This window comes from Cariama cristata, unplaced genomic scaffold (genome assembly GCF_000690535.1).
Source record: "Cariama cristata isolate BGI_N322 unplaced genomic scaffold, ASM69053v1 scaffold29637, whole genome shotgun sequence".
In the NCBI taxonomy this organism is placed as follows: domain Eukaryota; kingdom Metazoa; phylum Chordata; class Aves; order Cariamiformes; family Cariamidae; genus Cariama; species Cariama cristata.
Window position 1 is genome coordinate 41147 of NW_009627672.1, and position 18991 is coordinate 60137.

The following is an 18991-nucleotide window of genomic DNA, read 5'->3' on the forward strand; positions in this document are numbered from 1 at the left end:
TGGCCTTCAGGTGCTTGTTTGTGGAGAAACTGAACCTGAAAAATCTCTGAGAAGGCTTTTCTTAAGGGTTCCCTTATGGAAGGAAAGAAAGGTTACCCTGAGTGAGACAGGTTTGCATCTTTGTAGGCATATAGTGCAGGTATATTGAAGCATAACAAGAACACAGTTCTCAATGGAATGCTGGGTTTCTGACCCATCTTTCTTTTTCAGAATGGAACAAAGTTAAATTTGTTGAAATAAGTGGAATTAGTTTGCTTACTAAACCACTTAGAATCTGCTGAAAACATTTTACCACTGTTGAATTATTTTATGCTGGCGCCTTTTTTTTTCTAATTGGTAAAGCTATAATAAAAGTTAAAAACAAAAGTAGATTTCACGTGGAAAAGATAAATAAGGCATTAATGCAGATCTATAGATTTTTATTTTTTTTTACAGCTACTTAGGTCTTCCTTCCATGGCAGAAAGGTGAAGAGTATTCACCACAGTGGAAAAATGACTTTCAAACTCAGTAGGATTGTCATAACTTTCCTTTTCCTACTCAACAGATTTTCAAGATGAAGAAATGTTGTATTGCACAGAAATAGGATACTGATCAAAAAGTCTAATCTGAGACATTTCTACTACTTCAGTGAAGGTGTTAGCAGTCCTTTTATGTTCATTAGCATGAATTCTCTTTTTTTTTTTTTTTTTTGTCCTCAAAAAACTTACTTAATACCTAAATAAGCTTTAATACCCTTTGAAATTGGTTTTAATTTAATGAAAATTTGCTTGGTAAAATCTTGTTTAGAGTCTCATTTATCATATAAAATGTGCATCCTTTTTTTCCTCAACTTTACTAAAATGTTTGTCTCTTACAACCTGCAGCAGTTAGCACCATAGACTAATTCAGGCAGAAAGGTTCATCACTTAATATACCTTGGTGGTCGTTTTTTGAGAGAGATTAAAGGTATTTCTATGTAATTCATGTTTTTCAGAGTATTGTATTGCTATGTGTCAACATCACACCAGACATCACATTCCTTATTCCCATGAGTTTGTTCATATTTTAAAATTACTTTTGTTAGTCGTGTCAATACCCTCTGTTTCACTTTCATTCATGTACTGTGAAGCTGCTGAAATTAATCCAAAGTTCAAGGCCAGAACATATAGGTCTGGCCTGAATGCATGTGTTTTACATTTTGAGGTGTGTTTTTTGCTGACCTGTGAGTAATACTAGATCTTTTTCCGGAATTGTTCAAGTTAATCTAGAACATAGCAAGGAATTTAGTCCTTTCTGTTGGAATTGCCACGTACTATTTAAGCTTGGCTATGTTGGGCAATGGGTGTGTTAGGAATTGTAGGGTGTCTATCAGTTGTTGGTCCAGATCTAGTCCATACCAATACGGAGGGAGAGAGAATAGCATCTGGTGGAGAAGTTTATGTAAAATAAGTTGTTGATCTTTTTGAACAAGTGTTTTTACCATACCAGTTGTTGTCACAACAGCGGACAATGTCAGAAAAGGAATGCACTGAACTACACAAACCAAATTAAGTCTACTCCTGCTTACTGTATTTCAAAGAAGGATAAAGCAGCATGGTGGGAGACTGAGGGAACTAGATTTGCTGCTGTTTATGAAAAATCTGTGAATAATCAGATTACCTCTTTTGGGAAAACTTCCAAAAAAGCATCTTCTACTAGCAATAATTTCATTAAAAAGAAACAACAAGAGACTAACATTCTTGAAGCATGATGAAAATAAAAGAATGTACCCTGTAATCTTGTTATGCCATATGCACACTTCAGAGTGTTTTAATGAAACAAATTATGTCTTGCTTTATAAATATTTTTCTGTCTGCTTTATCAGACATATGATACAAATCTGTGGAAGAAAATGCTAAATGAATTTCAGAAAGGTTCTTCTCTTATTTAGCTCATCACCAGAAAAGGTGAAGGAAATATGCTACCTAAGGCATGGGAAATTGCAGTATAGTGTCCAATGATCCTTTTGTTTTGAACAGCATAATAAGGCACCAATTTTAAGTGTTGACAAGCACAGCAGGGATAAAGTAACAGTTTTACTATCTTATAGTTTTCTCTATGAAACCACAGCAAAAACAAGGAAGCAACTAATACCAAAGCAGTAGTTGCAAGACAGAAAGAGATGAAATGATGTTTTTCTCTTGACTCCCTTAAAATAAAGCTCCTTTACATTTGGGCTATCTAGTCTGATATGCCTTTCAATACCTCTTTATAACCTAAAGAAGATAGTGTGACTGAATATTGTGATAGCATTTATCACAGGTAAAAAAAATGTAGGGAAAAAAGTTTTGTTCATGAAGGTTTAATCCCTAAATTTGACCTATAATTTAGGTCAGTACACTGGAAGCACAAGTCGATTCAGTATGAATAGTTGAAAAAAGAAGTAGGAGTCAAATAGACCATCAGTTCTGATTAGCTAAATACGTTTCCGAGTGGTGTAATGTAGACAAAATATCTATATGTAAAATTATACTGATTCAACTGAATGTGTTTTAAAGCACCCTAGTTTTAAAGTTCCTAGCTCAATTAAGTGTTAGTAATGTTTCTGATTCCGTGGCTTGAAATTCTGAAGTATTCTCTTCCTTTTTAAAGCGTCTTTTCTGTCACTGCCACTATGAATGTTCATGGTCAGATAAGGCAGAGGCATGCTTTGAATGGACTTGGACTTGTATTTTTGTGTACGAAATCAGGGAAAACATACAACGGAGAATGTCAAGGATGACAGCACACCTCACTGTAAGGGAAAGTAATTTTATTTAAATGGTTATGGAAATTGTCTTACTGGAAGCAGCTGTTATTGAGGCAATATTTTAATTTGTTTTTGGTTAAATAGTTGGGCTTAAGGGGCTGTTTGTCATAGAAATGTGGTCTTACACAGTAAAAGTTTCTTGTCTTTATGTTATCCACACCATTTTTTCCAGCAGACACGCCAGTAACTGCTATTTCTGCCTGTGAAACTGTCAAAGAATGCAGAATGCCACCACTGAAAACTCTGTCATTAAAACCATAATTTGCTGAGAAATCTCTCCTAGTAGAAATACTGTTTTAAATGGTAATAACTTTCAGGCCTATAAATGCGATACATGTTTTCCAATATTTATATTATTATTGTGTGGGTATATTGCTTTTCTAAGTGTAGTTGATTAAAATGGGATTTTTCCTGTTAGGAATGGAATTCCACTGTGGAACAACTGGAAGCTGAAGCACTTCAAATCTTGCTTTCGGAGGACTATACAGAAAAAGAACATCTAGAGCTTTCAAATCAGAAAATCTGTCTGTTGCGAGAAGAAGTGTGCTTTCGTATGGAAGAAAGGAAAGCCCTGCTACAAGAGGCCAATGACTTTTTTCACACTGCTGCAAAGGTTGGTGAGAAGCCAAGTCTATAATAACAACCTGATAATACAACTGTTAATGTGCTCTTGGAGGCTGATACATATGGGATTATGCAAACAGAGGTTGCTAAACAATTTGGAATAGAAAATTACAAATCTGATTACTCTTTAATATGACCTTTTGCCTCAAACTTCTATCCAAAATGGCAAATGCATTTTAAAAAACTTTTTTTCTTTTTTTTTAAAGTATATTAAGAAGAGCACTTGGTTTCCAAAATAAGGTATTTGGGAAATACTATATGTAAAAATTGGACTTTAAGATCATGGGCTCTGTCATGATGGCGTAATGCTGTATGAAGATACAGAAGCTGCTCTAAAATACCCAAACTGTTACAGGCTAGTATAGATACTAGAAATTATGTCTATATTTGCAGTGGTCTCCACAGGGGCTAATTAGTAATCAGGCATGGGAAAAATCAAGGAGAATATACAGTTCCTCATACTGGGCATGTCATATACTACATGGTCTAGACATGATGTAACACCAAAGTGGCCAGTTAAAAAAGCACCAAACTCCCTTACAGCACAAATGATGAATTAAGGCCCACACCTATAGTGAGATCAGCAAGACAATGTGTAGGCAATAATTTCCATCACTGATGTTCTCATGAGGAGAAGCAGTGATTCCGATTCCAGCATTAAATTCTTGCAGCTTTCACAGGGGAATGCTGAGAAGCCTACCTGTCTACTGAATTCTATACATTGCTTCTTTTGTGTGGGTTGTATTTAGGTGCAAGCAGCCTTGATTAATATGTCTGTTTAATTTTCTGTCTCTTCCTAATCTTTTGTGGTGAAAATGGGTAAATCACTGATGACCAAAAAAAAGGAGTATTTTAAAACTAAATTTTTGCTTTTTCAAACATCAAGTCCAGTAATAACTACTTGCATGAAAATTATTTTCATAAATTTGGTCATTAATTTTTGTTACATCTTATTTATAATACTTTTTTTCTCTATAATATGAGCTGTTTATCATACTTAAATACTTCAATACACTTTTAAGAGCTCTGTTCATCATTTCTTTTCTTTTTTTTTCATTGACTCTAATGTGAGCAAGAAAAGAATATTCTTGTAGACTTTCTTTTCAAATCCCTATCCCAATACAAAAATATCAGATTTTTTTTTTCCTTCGGTCATCTTCTAAGGTTGTTTTAGACTAGTCATCATGTAGTCATATGTGGGTTAGATTATTCTTGATATTCTTACTGGCTCAAGGCCTAAGATCTTAAAATTCTTTTTCAAATGCTGTGATTTTACAGGGCGGCACTTAATCGCAGTTAAAAATATATTATGATTTTTTCAATTAAACTGTGGGGAATTTTAATTAGGTCTTCAGTAAACAAATGTTGTAAAACTTATTGTTCAAGTAAAGAATAAAGACTGAAATAAAAATTAAAAGGACTGCAAAAAATTTGCTATATGGGAGCTCAAAACAGCCAAGGAAATGCATGTAGAAAGGAATAAAATAATCATGGGATAATAGACATAATAGAAATTACTTCAGATTCAGCCATATTCAGTCAAGCAGCTTTAAAATGGTGAAAGTGTGCACTTCACATGGAAACAAAATGAGTCTTCAGGAATCCAGTGTCTATTTTTTGCTGTAAAATGCTCCCAGTTAAATCTAAAATATTTATAGGCTGGTTACTGAAAGTATGTTCACTTGTGTTGCTTCTAAGCCTTTTCTTTTTTGAGAGGCTAGATTGAATTTGGAATTAGTCTTTCCAAAAATCAAATGATCCTTTGAATGGTTTTCCTTGGTAAAAGCAAAATGGTTATAATCCAGTCTGTGGTGGATGTGTGCCCATACAATAAAAATCAAAACCCTGTTGGATGTTAATTTGACACTAATTTGTAGTGTCTTCTAGAAACTCGTCGGAGAGGTGAAAAGTAAGATGAGTAAGAAGATTTTTCGCCTCTTAAGATGCAGCACTGTAAAATCTTGAAAACTTCCAATTTCCCTCAAAAATGTTAGAATGCTGAAGTGGGAAGAGGATGGCACAGTTAATTTAAAAGTTTTCAACCTAAAATCAGGTTTGGACAAACTCATGGGAATGGCTGATAGAAGAGTTGATTAATAAAGATTTGAGGGAGCTTAATATTATTAGCTCAAATCCATTGATATGTATCAGGTTAACAGTAGGTTTTTATGAGAAGACCAAATAAGGATCTATAAAGGTGCAAATAACATTATAACAGACTTCTGTAAGGTTATATTACTGCTATTTCATGTATTGATGGTAAAAGTGAATGATACAAAATCCTCAAGCTACTTTAGGCTGATTCAGAGCCAAATTTGTTTTAAGCCTTAAAATGGGAAAACAACCAGGGATTTTTATCAACAGATGAGCTTCCAGTGAAGTACTGTGGATTGATTGCTGGTGTAATATTTGTAATTTATATAAGAATAGTAGGTAATGAAGACAGGCGATCTATAAGCACCTATATGGGCAATGAAATTTTAATAGCGTATGATTTTTCTGTGCAGCAGACAACAAAATCCACAGATGTCAAACTTTGCTAAATTCCAACTAGTGATAGAGCATATTTTTAAAACAGTGAAGAAATGAGCTATTGGAACAATTTACCACAGTTGTATTAGATTTTTCGTAACTCCAAACTGGATGATATTGTTTAGTTAAAGCAAGAAGTAATTTAGTAATTTGTTTGGCTTACCATACAACAAAAGTAAGTTCTGTTGTTACATTCTAGTATTAACACACAACAATTTGTTAAAGGAAATTTATTTGAGTTACAGCAGGCGGATTAAGCAAATCCTCTATCTCATCAGTCCTTGGTGTCAGTAGAGAATTTACTCAAGTCTTTTCCAGGCATGTACTGTCAGATCAGAGAGCTATCTTTTAAAAAATGAATTCTCAATTTTGTTGCCTTAATTTGAGGCACAAAGCTTTTGAAACATTAGGTCTTTAGCCAGTGGTGCTGACCAACCACCTCTTACAATGAAGTTAAAGAAAACAAGGGTTTGCGTGCTTTTTGGAAATACTAAGCAATTAGACTCTGCTATCTGAATGTGTCTGATTGAGTTTTAAGTCTTTGATAATTTTGAAAATAAGGTGCTACATCTGAAAATTTTCCACTGAAAAGAAGGATCTCAACGTTAAAGACCAAATTTAAATGTGAAACGTCTCTGTTTTACAAGAAGCCTGTTCTTCAAGGGCACATACATCAAGTAGTATTAGCAAGGCAAATGTTTTTCCTAAAACCTTTTAGTTAGAAAAGTTTATATTTTAAGGTGTCCAAAGACCAAATGTGGTTTTTTTGTATTTTTAAAGCATATTGTTTGTAGATGGTTTATAGAAGCTTTAAAACCAGATATTTTCTAAGGATAGCTTCAACAACAATCTTCATAGTTCTATTAAATGCACTGAAAAAACAACCTTCAGACTTTACTCGCACTAATTTTTGTTTTGAGCACCAGGCGGGGCTGCAATAACATTTGTCTTTAAGCTGTACTTTGTTCCTTCCGTATTTTTTTTAACATGTGAACAATACCTGGTGTTGGAAGTATTTACAGACCCTTTAAGTGAGAAATATCCTTTGCTCCAACAAGTCTTTCTTGATCTTTCTTGATTTCATTTATAACAAGGAATCTGAGATGAGCTACTGGAAACAGTGTTAAAACTGTTGCTGATAGTCAACCCCCTCCTAGTTTGGAGAAGGAGCTATGCAAACATAGGTCTATTGTTTTGAGAGCAAAGGTAGCATCTTTTCAGAATACAGGGCTGTGCTTTGTGGAAGTACCTCCTGAAGAAAGGACTGATTCAGGTGTACTCCCACAACATGCCATTACACCTGTTATGTGTAAGAGTGAACAACACACTGTATTTACTACAGTTCAGAAAAAAGACATTTTTGGTTCTTCTGAGTGTATACCTGAAGCTCTGGACTCTCTTTACATGAAAAGGGCAAATAAGCAAAATAGAGCATTAGTTATTCTGAACTAACTCGAAGAGAACTCCTTTTAGATCTCGTGTATCTCATGGTTATTTTAATTTTTAATGAATTCAGGAAAATAAAACCACAGAAATATAGCACTTGCATTGTGTTTGTACTCTTAAGTTCTGGTGTACATTTGGCTGCTTTCTGTTGTATATTTGTCTGCATTAAGCAATATTTTTCTGCGAGTTTGCAAGCTGCTTGGCTCTTTTGGCTCCTTGGTTCTTTTGTAATCATGTACATTCTTTGCTAAGCTTTCCTTTAAATATCACTCCGTTTCTATGTCTATGTAGTCACCTTGAGTTCTGCAGGGGGATTTCTGTGTAGCTATCCTCTGAGAATACTTGGGAAATGATACATGGAATAGCCTGCTTTGGTATGACAAAAGCTTGAAAGCATTCATTGGGGTAGCTTTAAGTAAATAAATTAGCTTTTACTGGGTTCAGTATGTTTGCAAATTCACATTTTTCATTAGCTGTGGGGTATCTTGTACTTTGGTGTATAAGTTACTTCAAAATTCAGCTTTTGATTTTGAACTCCAGGACATATATACTTTCTTCTAACTACTTTAGATACTGGGGTTTCTCTGCATGGAGCTGTGGAGATTGGAATACACACCTCTGCACAATCCAGTGAAACTTATTTTGCTTAACCTCTGGAGTCTCTTTTTCCTTCTTAATGGAATTTTCAAGTTTGTATATGTCGTCAATGATTTTGTGGTGATAACATTCAGTATTGGTAAAAAGAAATAAATACATAAATAGAGGTCCATATTGCTGAGTTAGAGGCCTTGCTGAAAAATGCTTTACTTTCTCTTGATCTTGGTAATTAGTAACACATAAGGAACTACAGAGAAAGAACTGAACAGGCACAGGACTTTGAAAGCAAGACAACTGTATGGAGCCAGGTGACAGCAGAGAAGCAGAGGATGTACAGAGGGATTATATCCTTCATTTCCTTGGAAAGATCTCAAAACTGTGCTAAGTGAATGAGGAAGACAGACTGAACTAAAATAAAACTAAAGCAAAATCAAAGAATTATAGTCGGGGGGTGGGGGAGGAAGAACCACAACAAAATTCACCATTCATGTTCTGTATGTGCACAACCACAAAACCAAACAGACTAAGAAAAGTACATTGCATGATTTTTGTTGCTTTTTAAAGATTACTTAAAATGGATCTCAATTATGTTAATGGTTACCTTGACCATTCTTCAAGGAAATTTAGAGAGAAATACCAAGATCCTTTTTGAACAACATTTGGATTTATTACAAAGTGGTTTTTTTTAATAGCAGTAAATGCCAAAAATGGCTCAGGAAAGAAGGATATTATTTCTGCTCATGGGAGTTATGCCTGTGTTATCTTCAGCATGTTCATGTTCATTTTAATTACAGCTTGTAAGGTTTAACTAACATAACTATTGTTTTTCCCTACTAATCTTCCATGCTGAAATGAAAAAAAACCCTGTCGTTATTGTTAAGCATTTAGATCACTAATTATAACTCTCTTGCATCTTTAACTTGTGAATATCTAAGTTGCAAAGTACTTTTGTGTTATCAGCTGATAGATCAAGTGATACCATTTCTGAAACCATATCATTTAATTTATGCTCTGGTGCCACGGTTGTATATAGACATGATGCTTTCCTTCTCATATTCTGTTGTCTATGCCATAATATGCTTATGCTATAAAAAAAAAAATAATTAGAGATATACACATATGCTAATTCTTGAAGAGTCTGAGATAGAAGTAGAAGGCTGGCTTTGTGTGGATTGTTTAATGTTGATTTGGTTGAGCTCTTGAAAATCTGAATTTCGGGCCTGATGTTGCTATTCTGAGCAGAATAGGAAGGGTATAGAACTGCCAATGACTGCAGAGGCAGCTACGGAAAAAGTCAGTCCAGGTAATATCTTGCTGAAACCAAGCTTCCTACTTGCAAGTGAAATTGAACATGAGGACACATAAATCTTTGCTCGTGGTAGCAGCCTTAATTGATCAAAGTAGCAACAGCACTGAGAATGCAGTCAATGTAACCCAATAACGTTGCTTGTCATCCTTGAAGGTACAGATTGATGAACATGCAAAGAACTCAGATGTGCTTAGGAAGAGAAGCTGCAGAGAACACCTGATTTTTATTCCCCCCCCCATTTATCTTCTAAATTGTCTCTTGTCCAGTTGCCATTCTGCTCATGTTGCTCTTTGATAAATCTAACAATGGCAGTAATGTATACCTTTTTGGTTTATTAATTTTAAATTTCCTTACTGTTAGCAAGACTCAAAACACATGCTTACATTTGCTGCTTACCTACTTAAATATGCTAACTAGTATACTTATAATAAATCTGAGTCGTTAACTCCTTCTGAAATGCTTATAAATCCATAATCATTCTTGAACATTTTATAACTTTCCTATGACTATTTAATTTAATATTCTTAAGGATGGTCCTGAAAACTGGAACTCATTATACAGAACATATTACACAAAATAAATAAACTCACTTCACCTGAGTTCATGTGATTGTTCTCTATTTACCGGGAAAAAAAAATCTTTGAGATCACGTAGGTCCATGAATCTATCAGTTTCCAAAGATGATTGTAATTCCTGTCTTGATCTGAAGTTTATGGCCTTTTTTACACCTAGTGATGACTAAAAGGATTTCATGTTTTAGAAAAAGTCCTTCCTGGATCCCTTCAATGACACTCCTCTGCCGATGGAATGTTCTCGTTCTTAGAAAATTTTCTTTGTACGGTCAGGATATCTTCTTTGGTTTTGGGTGTTTGGTTTTTTTTAAAATGCTCAATCCTTTATTCTGTAAGGAAAAATAGCCTGACAGAGACAATAAAATAGTATACATGTCCTATTTTAATCTATTACGTATAGAAGTTGAATTACTTTTGCTCATCCTCTTTTCTTTATTTTCCTTCATTTCTTTTGCATAGATTTCAGTTGTCTGAGAGAGTTCAGGCATCTCTCCTTGCTATTTTGAATCAGTGATATAGGGTTCATTCTCAGCTGCTGAGTTCTTGGTTCATATATAATAAGCTGAAGCAAGCTGGATCATATCGTCCCCTGAGAATCTCATTGAATTTTCACTTTTCAAATTTTTATGAATGTAAAACCTTGCAAAAGTCTTTAAAGTCAAATTTAGCGTACCCCAAAATTTTTACTCTTCTGATATAGTAATTATTAAAATTGGCATAATTAAGGATAGTATTTTAGCATGTATATATTTTTGTTGTGTCTCAGAATTATTCTCAGTGATTAACTGAGACTTCAAGAGCAGTATATATTCAGACTGTAAGTCTGCAGAATTATTCACTGGACTAAAGCTTGGAGTATATATAGAGATTTGCAAAGTCAGAACACAAGTTTGACTGGTGGCGTACAAACCATTCATTTCCTTTTTAAAATATGTATATAGTGTAGTCCATGTTATAGTCATCATATTTTTAATTTGTCACAAAAATGTATAGATTCAATGAGAAATGAATGATATTAGACATTGTTTACTGACTTGCTTTATTTAGATTTCATGTTTTTCTGGTGTTCAGAGCAACAAAAAAAAAAATCTGTGTATGTTTGGGTGCGTTTCTATTTTACTAATGTTAGCATTTGCTGCCTTTAATAATGGAGTATTGCAATGTTGTCCTTACTCTGTCTAAAAAGACAGGATTCGTCTTAGAGTACTTTCATCACTTTTTTTCTGGTATTTGAGTGAGAAATTTCTGCTTGCATTAAAGGAAAACAGAGAATAGGTATAAAAAAACCCAAAGCTGCACAGGTGCAAAATCAAAGCCTATCTTTTTAATAAAAATATATTTAATTATAATTTACTTGTAGGATACATATTTGATATATTTAAAACATTAAAAAAACCAACTTTGTTAAAACTTTTGGTGTGCACTTAAATAAAGCTTTGAGTGCTAATGTGCTGTATTACTCTTGTTATTTGGTTCTGCTTCAGTATGTCAAATTGGCCTGACTATTGCTGAAAAAATGGAATAAATTCTAAGAATAATCATGATTTTGCATGCTCATACATACATTGAGTTTTGTTGAATTATACCTGTGTTCTTCTGTGACCTGCAAAGTCAAAATTAGGCCCTAAATTAAAATACTGCTTTTTACTTGTGAAGAAACGTCAAATGTTAAATGTCTATCGATCATCTATGTATGTAAAAGAATATACATGCACGTTTTAAATAGAAAGATTGAGAACAGATGCCTTTTTTTTTTTTTTTTTTTTTGCAGGTACTTTATGGTCTTGAAGGTATTGAGAATTACCTTAGAATCTTTAATTCGAAAGTCTTACATTTGCCTATCTTGACAATGAAGTATGAGGAATTACAAGAAGCAATTAAAGGTTGCACAGTGACTACTTTGCAAAAGGGACAAACTTTAGTTAATAAAGCAGATTCTCACAGGTATTCCCTCCATTTTTGCATATCTGCTGCATTTCTCTGTATCTATCTGTTGCTTTATAACTCAACTAGTTAGAATCAGACTGCATTTAGAGCCAGTGTCGTTAACTAAGTAGGTGTGCATTTCAATGACCTCGAAACTCAAAGTTTCAGAAACTTGTACTTAACTGTTGTTACTTATACAAACCAATCTCTTTAATAAAAATCTTCAGGAATACTGCATGCTACTTATAAGAGCAGTGTCAAACAGTGGAATTGGTATGTTAGGGCAGTGTTCAGAAACAATGATTTAATTAACGTTTTGGCAGAGTAAGTGTATGTAAATGAAAATTAAAATATGAATGACTATGAGCACTCCCCGCTGTCCGATATAATCCTCACTGTAGCAATTATAATGTAATTTGATGCAAGACAAAAATACAGCTGTTAAGCCAAATGCAGAAAATACGGAAATTTCTCCAAATCTTAGTAGTCTTAATTCATGAATGAAATAACTTTTTTTTTTCTTCCAAAGCTTTTGTTAATTACAGTGATGATTTACTCCACAGATATGATTTTTACACTGATGTAAAGCATAGCTTAGTTTAGAATCACTCCTAGTGGCTTAATATCTCCTACTTTTCAGGTCTTAGTAGGAGGCTGGTGCAATAAGAATGAAGACCATTTATACTAATGAGTTCTACTTCAAAGACAGAACAGATGACTATGGCTGATGGTTGGCTAGTGGTCAGCTTAGCTATACTTTCCTATTACATGCTAATGTCCTTGGTTATTCTTGAACATTGAATAGCTTTACTTCAACTCAACAACTGAAACTCTAGATAAGATTTTTATTTAATCTCATGACCTTGCAAAAAAAATTTTTGTTTAAAGTGCCTTCACCTGTTACCCTAGATGTAATTGGCTTGAACCTAGCAAAGGGATGAAATAGAAAATTCAAATAGAAAGTTATTTTGGGAACACATGCAGTTGGCTTTACAGCTATTGCTACTGCTTCAGCATCTCCTGATATTTTAATTGAATAGAAAGGAAAGAGAGTTTCCTCAGTGAAACTTTGACTTTGATTCTTAAACCAGCCATAATTCCAGAACACATGCTGCTGTTCTCTCATACTTGGTGTTCTGCTAGACATTACCTCAACAGAAGCAGATGTGTTTCAAATTATGCCTGCCCAGCATTGATTAATGTTAGGAACACTAAAGACCTTGATAGAAAGAATCCCTAAAATAACAAGTCATTAATTTTCTTTCTTCCTTATTAAGAGTTCTTAAAAAAATTTTAAACAGTCCACATCAGCAGTGTGATAGTAAGATATCATCGGTACGCATCAAGGAGGATGGGATGAATTTGTCAAAATAACCCTATCAGTCATTTCTGGTAAAATTCAATAAAAACAGGTAATGCCACAGGCAGAACTGCTGTGTGCCAAAGAGCTCCTCAAGATATTCTATAAATAAATAAAAAAGGTGAGATTTCTGCCTAGAAGACATTATAATTTAAAAAATGGCAAAGCATTACAGCTGAAGTAGCAGTGATTTAGAGAAGCAACATGAAACTTAATATCAATAGGCAATCTCACTAGAAATGTGTTTCTCTGTTTCTAAAGAACAGTGAAAAATCCAAGGCTCTCAAATATTTTAAATGTCTGTTTGCATCATAAGAATAAATAAGTCCCTTTCTAAGAAAGCAAACACAGGATATTATGGCTTCTCAGTTTTTCCCTGCTGCCTTCAGGCCTCATTGCCTGAATGTAATGAATTTGCAATAGATTTCAATGAGTAGTGCTAATACCTCTGTGCAGGCGGAGCACTTTATATTCCTAGGCATGGGCATGAGGATTACAATCATGGAATAATTTATATTTGCAAGGGACTCTGGAGGTCATTTGGCGCAATCCCTTGCTCAAAACCTGTCAGTTAGATTAGGTTGCTCAGGGCGAAATTTTTTATATCTCCAAGGATGGAGATTCCATAGTCTGGACTCTGGGCAACCTCTTCTAGTGCTTAAACACTGTCCTTGTGAAACACATTTTTCTTGTATCTAGCCAAAATTTCTGTTGCAGCAATGTGAGCATTGCCTCTTGCCCTTTTGCTGTACACCTCTGAGAAGACTCTGATCCTGTCTTTTGTATAACCCTGCTTCCTCATAGATAATGAGAAGTTCATTATCTGTTAATCTCTACTCTGAACAGAGTTCTGTCAGCACCCCCTTGTATATCACTTACTCCAGCCTCCAACCAGCTTGGTGGCCTCTTCTCAGTTCACTTCAGCTTGTCTGTCTTGTGCTGTGGGGACCCAAACTGGACAGACTGACCTCCAGATGCAGTTTCACAAGCCCTTAACAGAGAGGAGTAACCTGCTGGCTAGTCTTTTCCAGATGCAACTCAGCACAGGGCTAGTCTTCAATGCCACAAGGATGATCCAGACTCACATTCAACTTTCTGTACACCAAGACAAGTCTATTTTTTTAGCGTAAGCCATGGCTTTAGGAGGTAATCAGAATGCTCCCAGCCAGCTCATAAGCCTAGTAGTGGTGATGCAGTGAGTTCTGTCAGCAAATGTGGTAAGGTGATATGTTCCAGAATGCTTATCTTCCCCAGAAATGTCCATGTTTTGAAAGAGGAAAGAGATGCCTCTCTCGGTCACATATAAGCCACTGTGCTATCCTTAAATGCTGGCCAGTATTTAGCCCAGTGATTAACCCACATGGGACAACAAGATTTGTATGAACAGCTGAGGGTCAAAGGAGGAAAATTTGGACAGAAAACAGAACTCCTATCAAGACTAGATCCTGATTATTATTTTGTTGCCCGTATTACACAATTCATCGGTAGTCTTAACTTCCCTCACAGACTTCCCGTTTCCTTTATCTAAACAGACTGGAAATCCTGAGAGAAATGGGCAGTCACTATTTGAAGGCAGTGAGAGGTATGGATCTGAAAAAGTTTAGATATCTTTTCAAAAAGCTGCTTTGCTGTAAGACAGACAAAAAAGTATAATCTGACAATGAGATACATAGCTGTTAAGTGTTTGCAGTCTGGTAGGATTCTTGGCATCTTGGCAGCAAGTACATGTTTCTGTGGAATTTGAAAATAACTGCCAGCTCCCTGAAGGAGTCGTTGGAGCACAGTAATTTTAGAATTCCTTCATCATTTGTGATAGAGAAGGTATTGCATGCACTGCTACTTGCATGACTTTACTAGCTTTAAAAAAGAAGCCAGATTGTCCAGTTTTTTGGACAATATATTTTTTTGATAATGAATCATCTGACCTTGCTCAGGTTGAGTGACACTTTGTCGATTTTGATGAGATAATGCCCTGAATTGCACTGAATGAGGATACTGGAAAATGCATTTTTAATGCAGTATCAAAATGGCTGCCATGTGTAGTAGTAGTTTAAATGTACCAAGGGAAGATACAGTACTTGAACATCAAGAGAATTAAGATGTAGATGGATTTCTGTATCCACATTATTTTGTTATTTTCAATTTTAGAGTACCCAAAAATAAGCCAGGCAGTTTGTATGCATATGGTAAGACAGTTCTAGTAGTTTATGATTTACAAATCTAATACTGATACACTTACATTGAGGGAGGACTATGTTTAAGGCTAGTGACAGTGACTTCGGTGGCATAATTGGAAATCCAACTCACAGTAAGTATTGAGAAATATGATGTTAATTCTGTCCTACTTTCAAGTCTTCCTGAGGCATGTTGCAGCCTTATACTAAAAGATAGTCCAAATAAATGAAAAAGCTGAAAGTGTTCACATTGGAAGAGGAATAGATTATAGAAAAGTGACAGAAGATGGTTCTTTCCTGTAATCCTAGAGTGTTTAAAAATGAAAATGTTGGCTAGTCTGATTTTTGAGCTCTCATATTTTTCAAATCAGCTAGAAAAACAGGAGGAGCAAAAATTTATACGTATTCATTGTAAAAGAAAATATACAATCAGTTTTGTCCATTAAGAGAACCCTTGTTACTTTGCCAGCCAATTAGCTTGCCTATGAGTGTAAGAACTGTCTTTTACTGCTGTTATAAATTTATTGTGTTAATTCCTAACAAACCAATGATACTTCAAAGACTTTATTGAGATGTAAATTATCATTTTCAAAGATTATAAATCTTGTTCTCTTATTACTTTTTTTTTAAAGGAGTGGTGCTAATAGACATTTTTAAACATACCTCTTTTTAAGGAGTACTGAAATAGAGGAGTGACATTTTTCAAAATTAAGGATAAAACACAAACTAACAGGTTGCTAATTTTTGAGAGAGTAATTCACAAAATTTGAAACCACCTGCTCCCTAAAAAGGACTTAAAATTTGGTTTCTCTTGGACCAGTTCTTGGATCAGATTTAAACAGAATGGTCTATTAATACCATAAATCATGTTAGTAGTGTAGAATAAGGTTTTCATTTGACGTTGCAGAATTTAACTCTCTGAGCCTGATCTGGAGTGAGAAGAAAATTTCCTTTAATTTTAGAGGACAAAGGAGGAAACCTTGAATAAATACCTGTATTAATGTAAGGTTCTGATGAAAAACTCTTTTTGAACATGTTTGTCTTAAAAAAATTATTATGATGAATAAATTTCAGTAGTAAATTGATTATATGTGGGTTTCTTCTTTTTTTTTTATCAGAACTTCAGATCTTAATCATATGTGGTAACTTCTTTACAATTTGAAGACAAGGACCTCAAGTATTCAGATTGTGAATTTCTTCCCTGATATTAAATGTTTTAAGTTAAAAGCCAAGCCATTGTTTTGTAAATTGACGTTGTCTTTCCTTGTGTTGAAACATCATCTATAAAGGTTGACTTACAATGTATATGATATTCCTTTTTCATCTACTGTAAAAAGACTGAAATATTTGTAAGTCCAAAGAAAACATTCTTTTTAAAGTAGAAGCGATATGCCATATATTTTTCACTCTTTTTAGGCTGTTCCATTTGTGATTTTAGTATTTAGATAGTACAATTGAAGTCAGAATTATTTGTGAAAAGAGGTATTTCTCAGTGAATCAGGACATCTGGCATATGAATCTAACATGCACTAGTGATAAATGAGTTGTTTGGAAATGTCGTTTCTGTGTTCTACTCATTATCAATTTTGTTCGGATTCATTTTAATATTTCTCTTGGTTATTTTTCTTTTAAGGGTCACAGTTTAAAAGTTACTTATACAAACCAACAGAAAAAGTGTTGAGTCTTTTTTGAATCATTATCATCCAGATTGTTGAGGAAAAATGAGAAATAACAACAGTTCTACTTTTCCACTTTAGCTCTTGGGTGACAGGAATTCAGAAAATGATGGAATATGTTAAAAAAGAAGTAGATCAAATAATCAGGCAGTGTCCAGATCATAAAGAACTTACTTTGAGGAAACAGCAATGGATTGCTTCACTTGAAGATCATCTAAATAAGGTACATCATAACACTTCTTCTTAATGTGTTCATGAACAGTGCATTGCATTTCTGTATTTTAGCTATGTGAATATTGAAGTTGACTCAAATAATTAGAAATAACATATTAGTTTGTTAGAGAGTGCACAGTTTTAGTTAGAATGCTGAATGCTGTTATCAGCACAAATAAACCTAAAGCTATTTTGAAAAAGGAAGCTGTTTCCATGAGAATACTTTACCAGTGATCTTCAATAAAGCATGGATTTGCTTAGATAATGAGCTATTATAATTTGTTCTTTGGAAAAGAAGTGAGCGATCAGGACTTTGACCTGCATGCATGTTTCCTATACTGTTTCTATGTCTTCTGTTTCATTTGGCTGAAGACAAAAATAGAAGTGTGGTAAAACTGAGGTATAATAAGCACAGTGACCATGAACCACAGCAAATTTTCAGCAAGACTGAAGAAGAGTAGATTTTGTTTATTATAAAAATTCCCCTTCTTCATTAAGATACTGATGTATCAAGGACATCACAGCCTTCTTTAAGCTATTGAATGTTCTGTAGTACTGCAAACCTTTTTAATGACTTTTCAATGACTTTTCATTCCTGATTTTCTCTGATTATAATAAAGTACATAATCTAAACACCGACAGACAATTGTTACTTCACCTTTTTCTATACAAAGTGATGTTTTATACTGTTTTTATACTGCCTACTTGTGTAAGTTAACTGTATGAAAAATGCTTTCAAATAAAGGTATCGCAGTCAATTAAAAAACTCACCCTGATACTTGAAGTTGGTATGGAGATTGGTTCATATTTGTCTGAGTCGGAAAGAGTTTTGAACAAACACCTTGAACTGGCTAAACAAACAAAGGTAAAAAAAGAAAAAAAAATTAATAACGTTAAGTACTTTTAGAAACAAATGCATGCTGTATGTAATTCTAAATAAGGTGAGAGACTGAGAGTTTCTTATAAATTCTTGGAAAGAAAATAGGTCTATAGTTTAGTTTATAACGGTAGTTAATGAACAAAACCATAGATAACATTACAAGTCAGTCTTTCTTATATCATTGGTCATCCCCATTGTCTCTATTTCATCATGTTGTTACTGCCTCAGGATCCCAGTATCAACCCTTGATAGGAAGAGTCTTCAAATGTGGATTGCTACTACTCCTACCCAGGTCACCAAGTTTAAAAATTTTCTAGACAGTCAGAGGCACAGAAAACTCTTCTTGTGGCTTATTATGCCAAATAAAAGGAATGAATGAGCAAAAAAGGAAAAAGCAATGCCCAGGTAGAGAAACTTTTGAAGGGGGCTGTAAAGTTGCCATCAGATATCCATTGGTCATGTTGGGAATGCAGCCATGATATGAAAGCACTGCAGCACTCAGCTCTGTAACACAGATGAGGCTATTTTTAAGTCACACCCAAGGCCTTTCCAACTCCTGTAGCAGTACTGCAATACCTGAAAGTGGCTCAAAACTAGTTGTATCCCCTCCATGGTCTTGGCACAGGTGCATATTTCATGGCTAAGTTGAACAACGTGGCAGTATGTATTTTAGGAGTATCCTATGTTTTAAGAGTTCTTAAAACTCTGTTACTCCTGTGGAGTTCTTTTTCGTTTCAGGCAACAGTTTATGGAACCCAAGAGCTGGATCTGGACAGTGTCTGTGGAAATAAAATTCGCTTTAAAGTAATTCTGGAGAGCACATAGTAAGAATATAAAAAGTTCAGCAGTTGAGCAAGAGCCCCTTTTCATTCCACCAGACTGTGTAATAGTTTTTAGTGTCTTTTCTGCCAAAT

The 18991-nt window shown here is 34.4% G+C and overlaps 1 protein-coding gene across 1 annotated transcript in view; it reads left to right on the plus strand.

The window, feature by feature from the left end:
* The window catches only part of CCDC141 (coiled-coil domain containing 141), a gene marked incomplete at its 5' end in the record, with an annotated part of 89302 nt that overhangs the window by 40845 nt on the left and 29466 nt on the right, over positions 1-18991 (plus strand). The window contains 4 exons of the mRNA XM_009704523.1: positions 3187-3381; positions 11620-11792; positions 17066-17207; positions 17943-18062. Coding sequence (XP_009702825.1) covers positions 3187-3381; positions 11620-11792; positions 17066-17207; positions 17943-18062 — 630 coding nt within the window. The remainder of the gene's footprint in view (positions 1-3186; positions 3382-11619; positions 11793-17065; positions 17208-17942; positions 18063-18991) is intronic.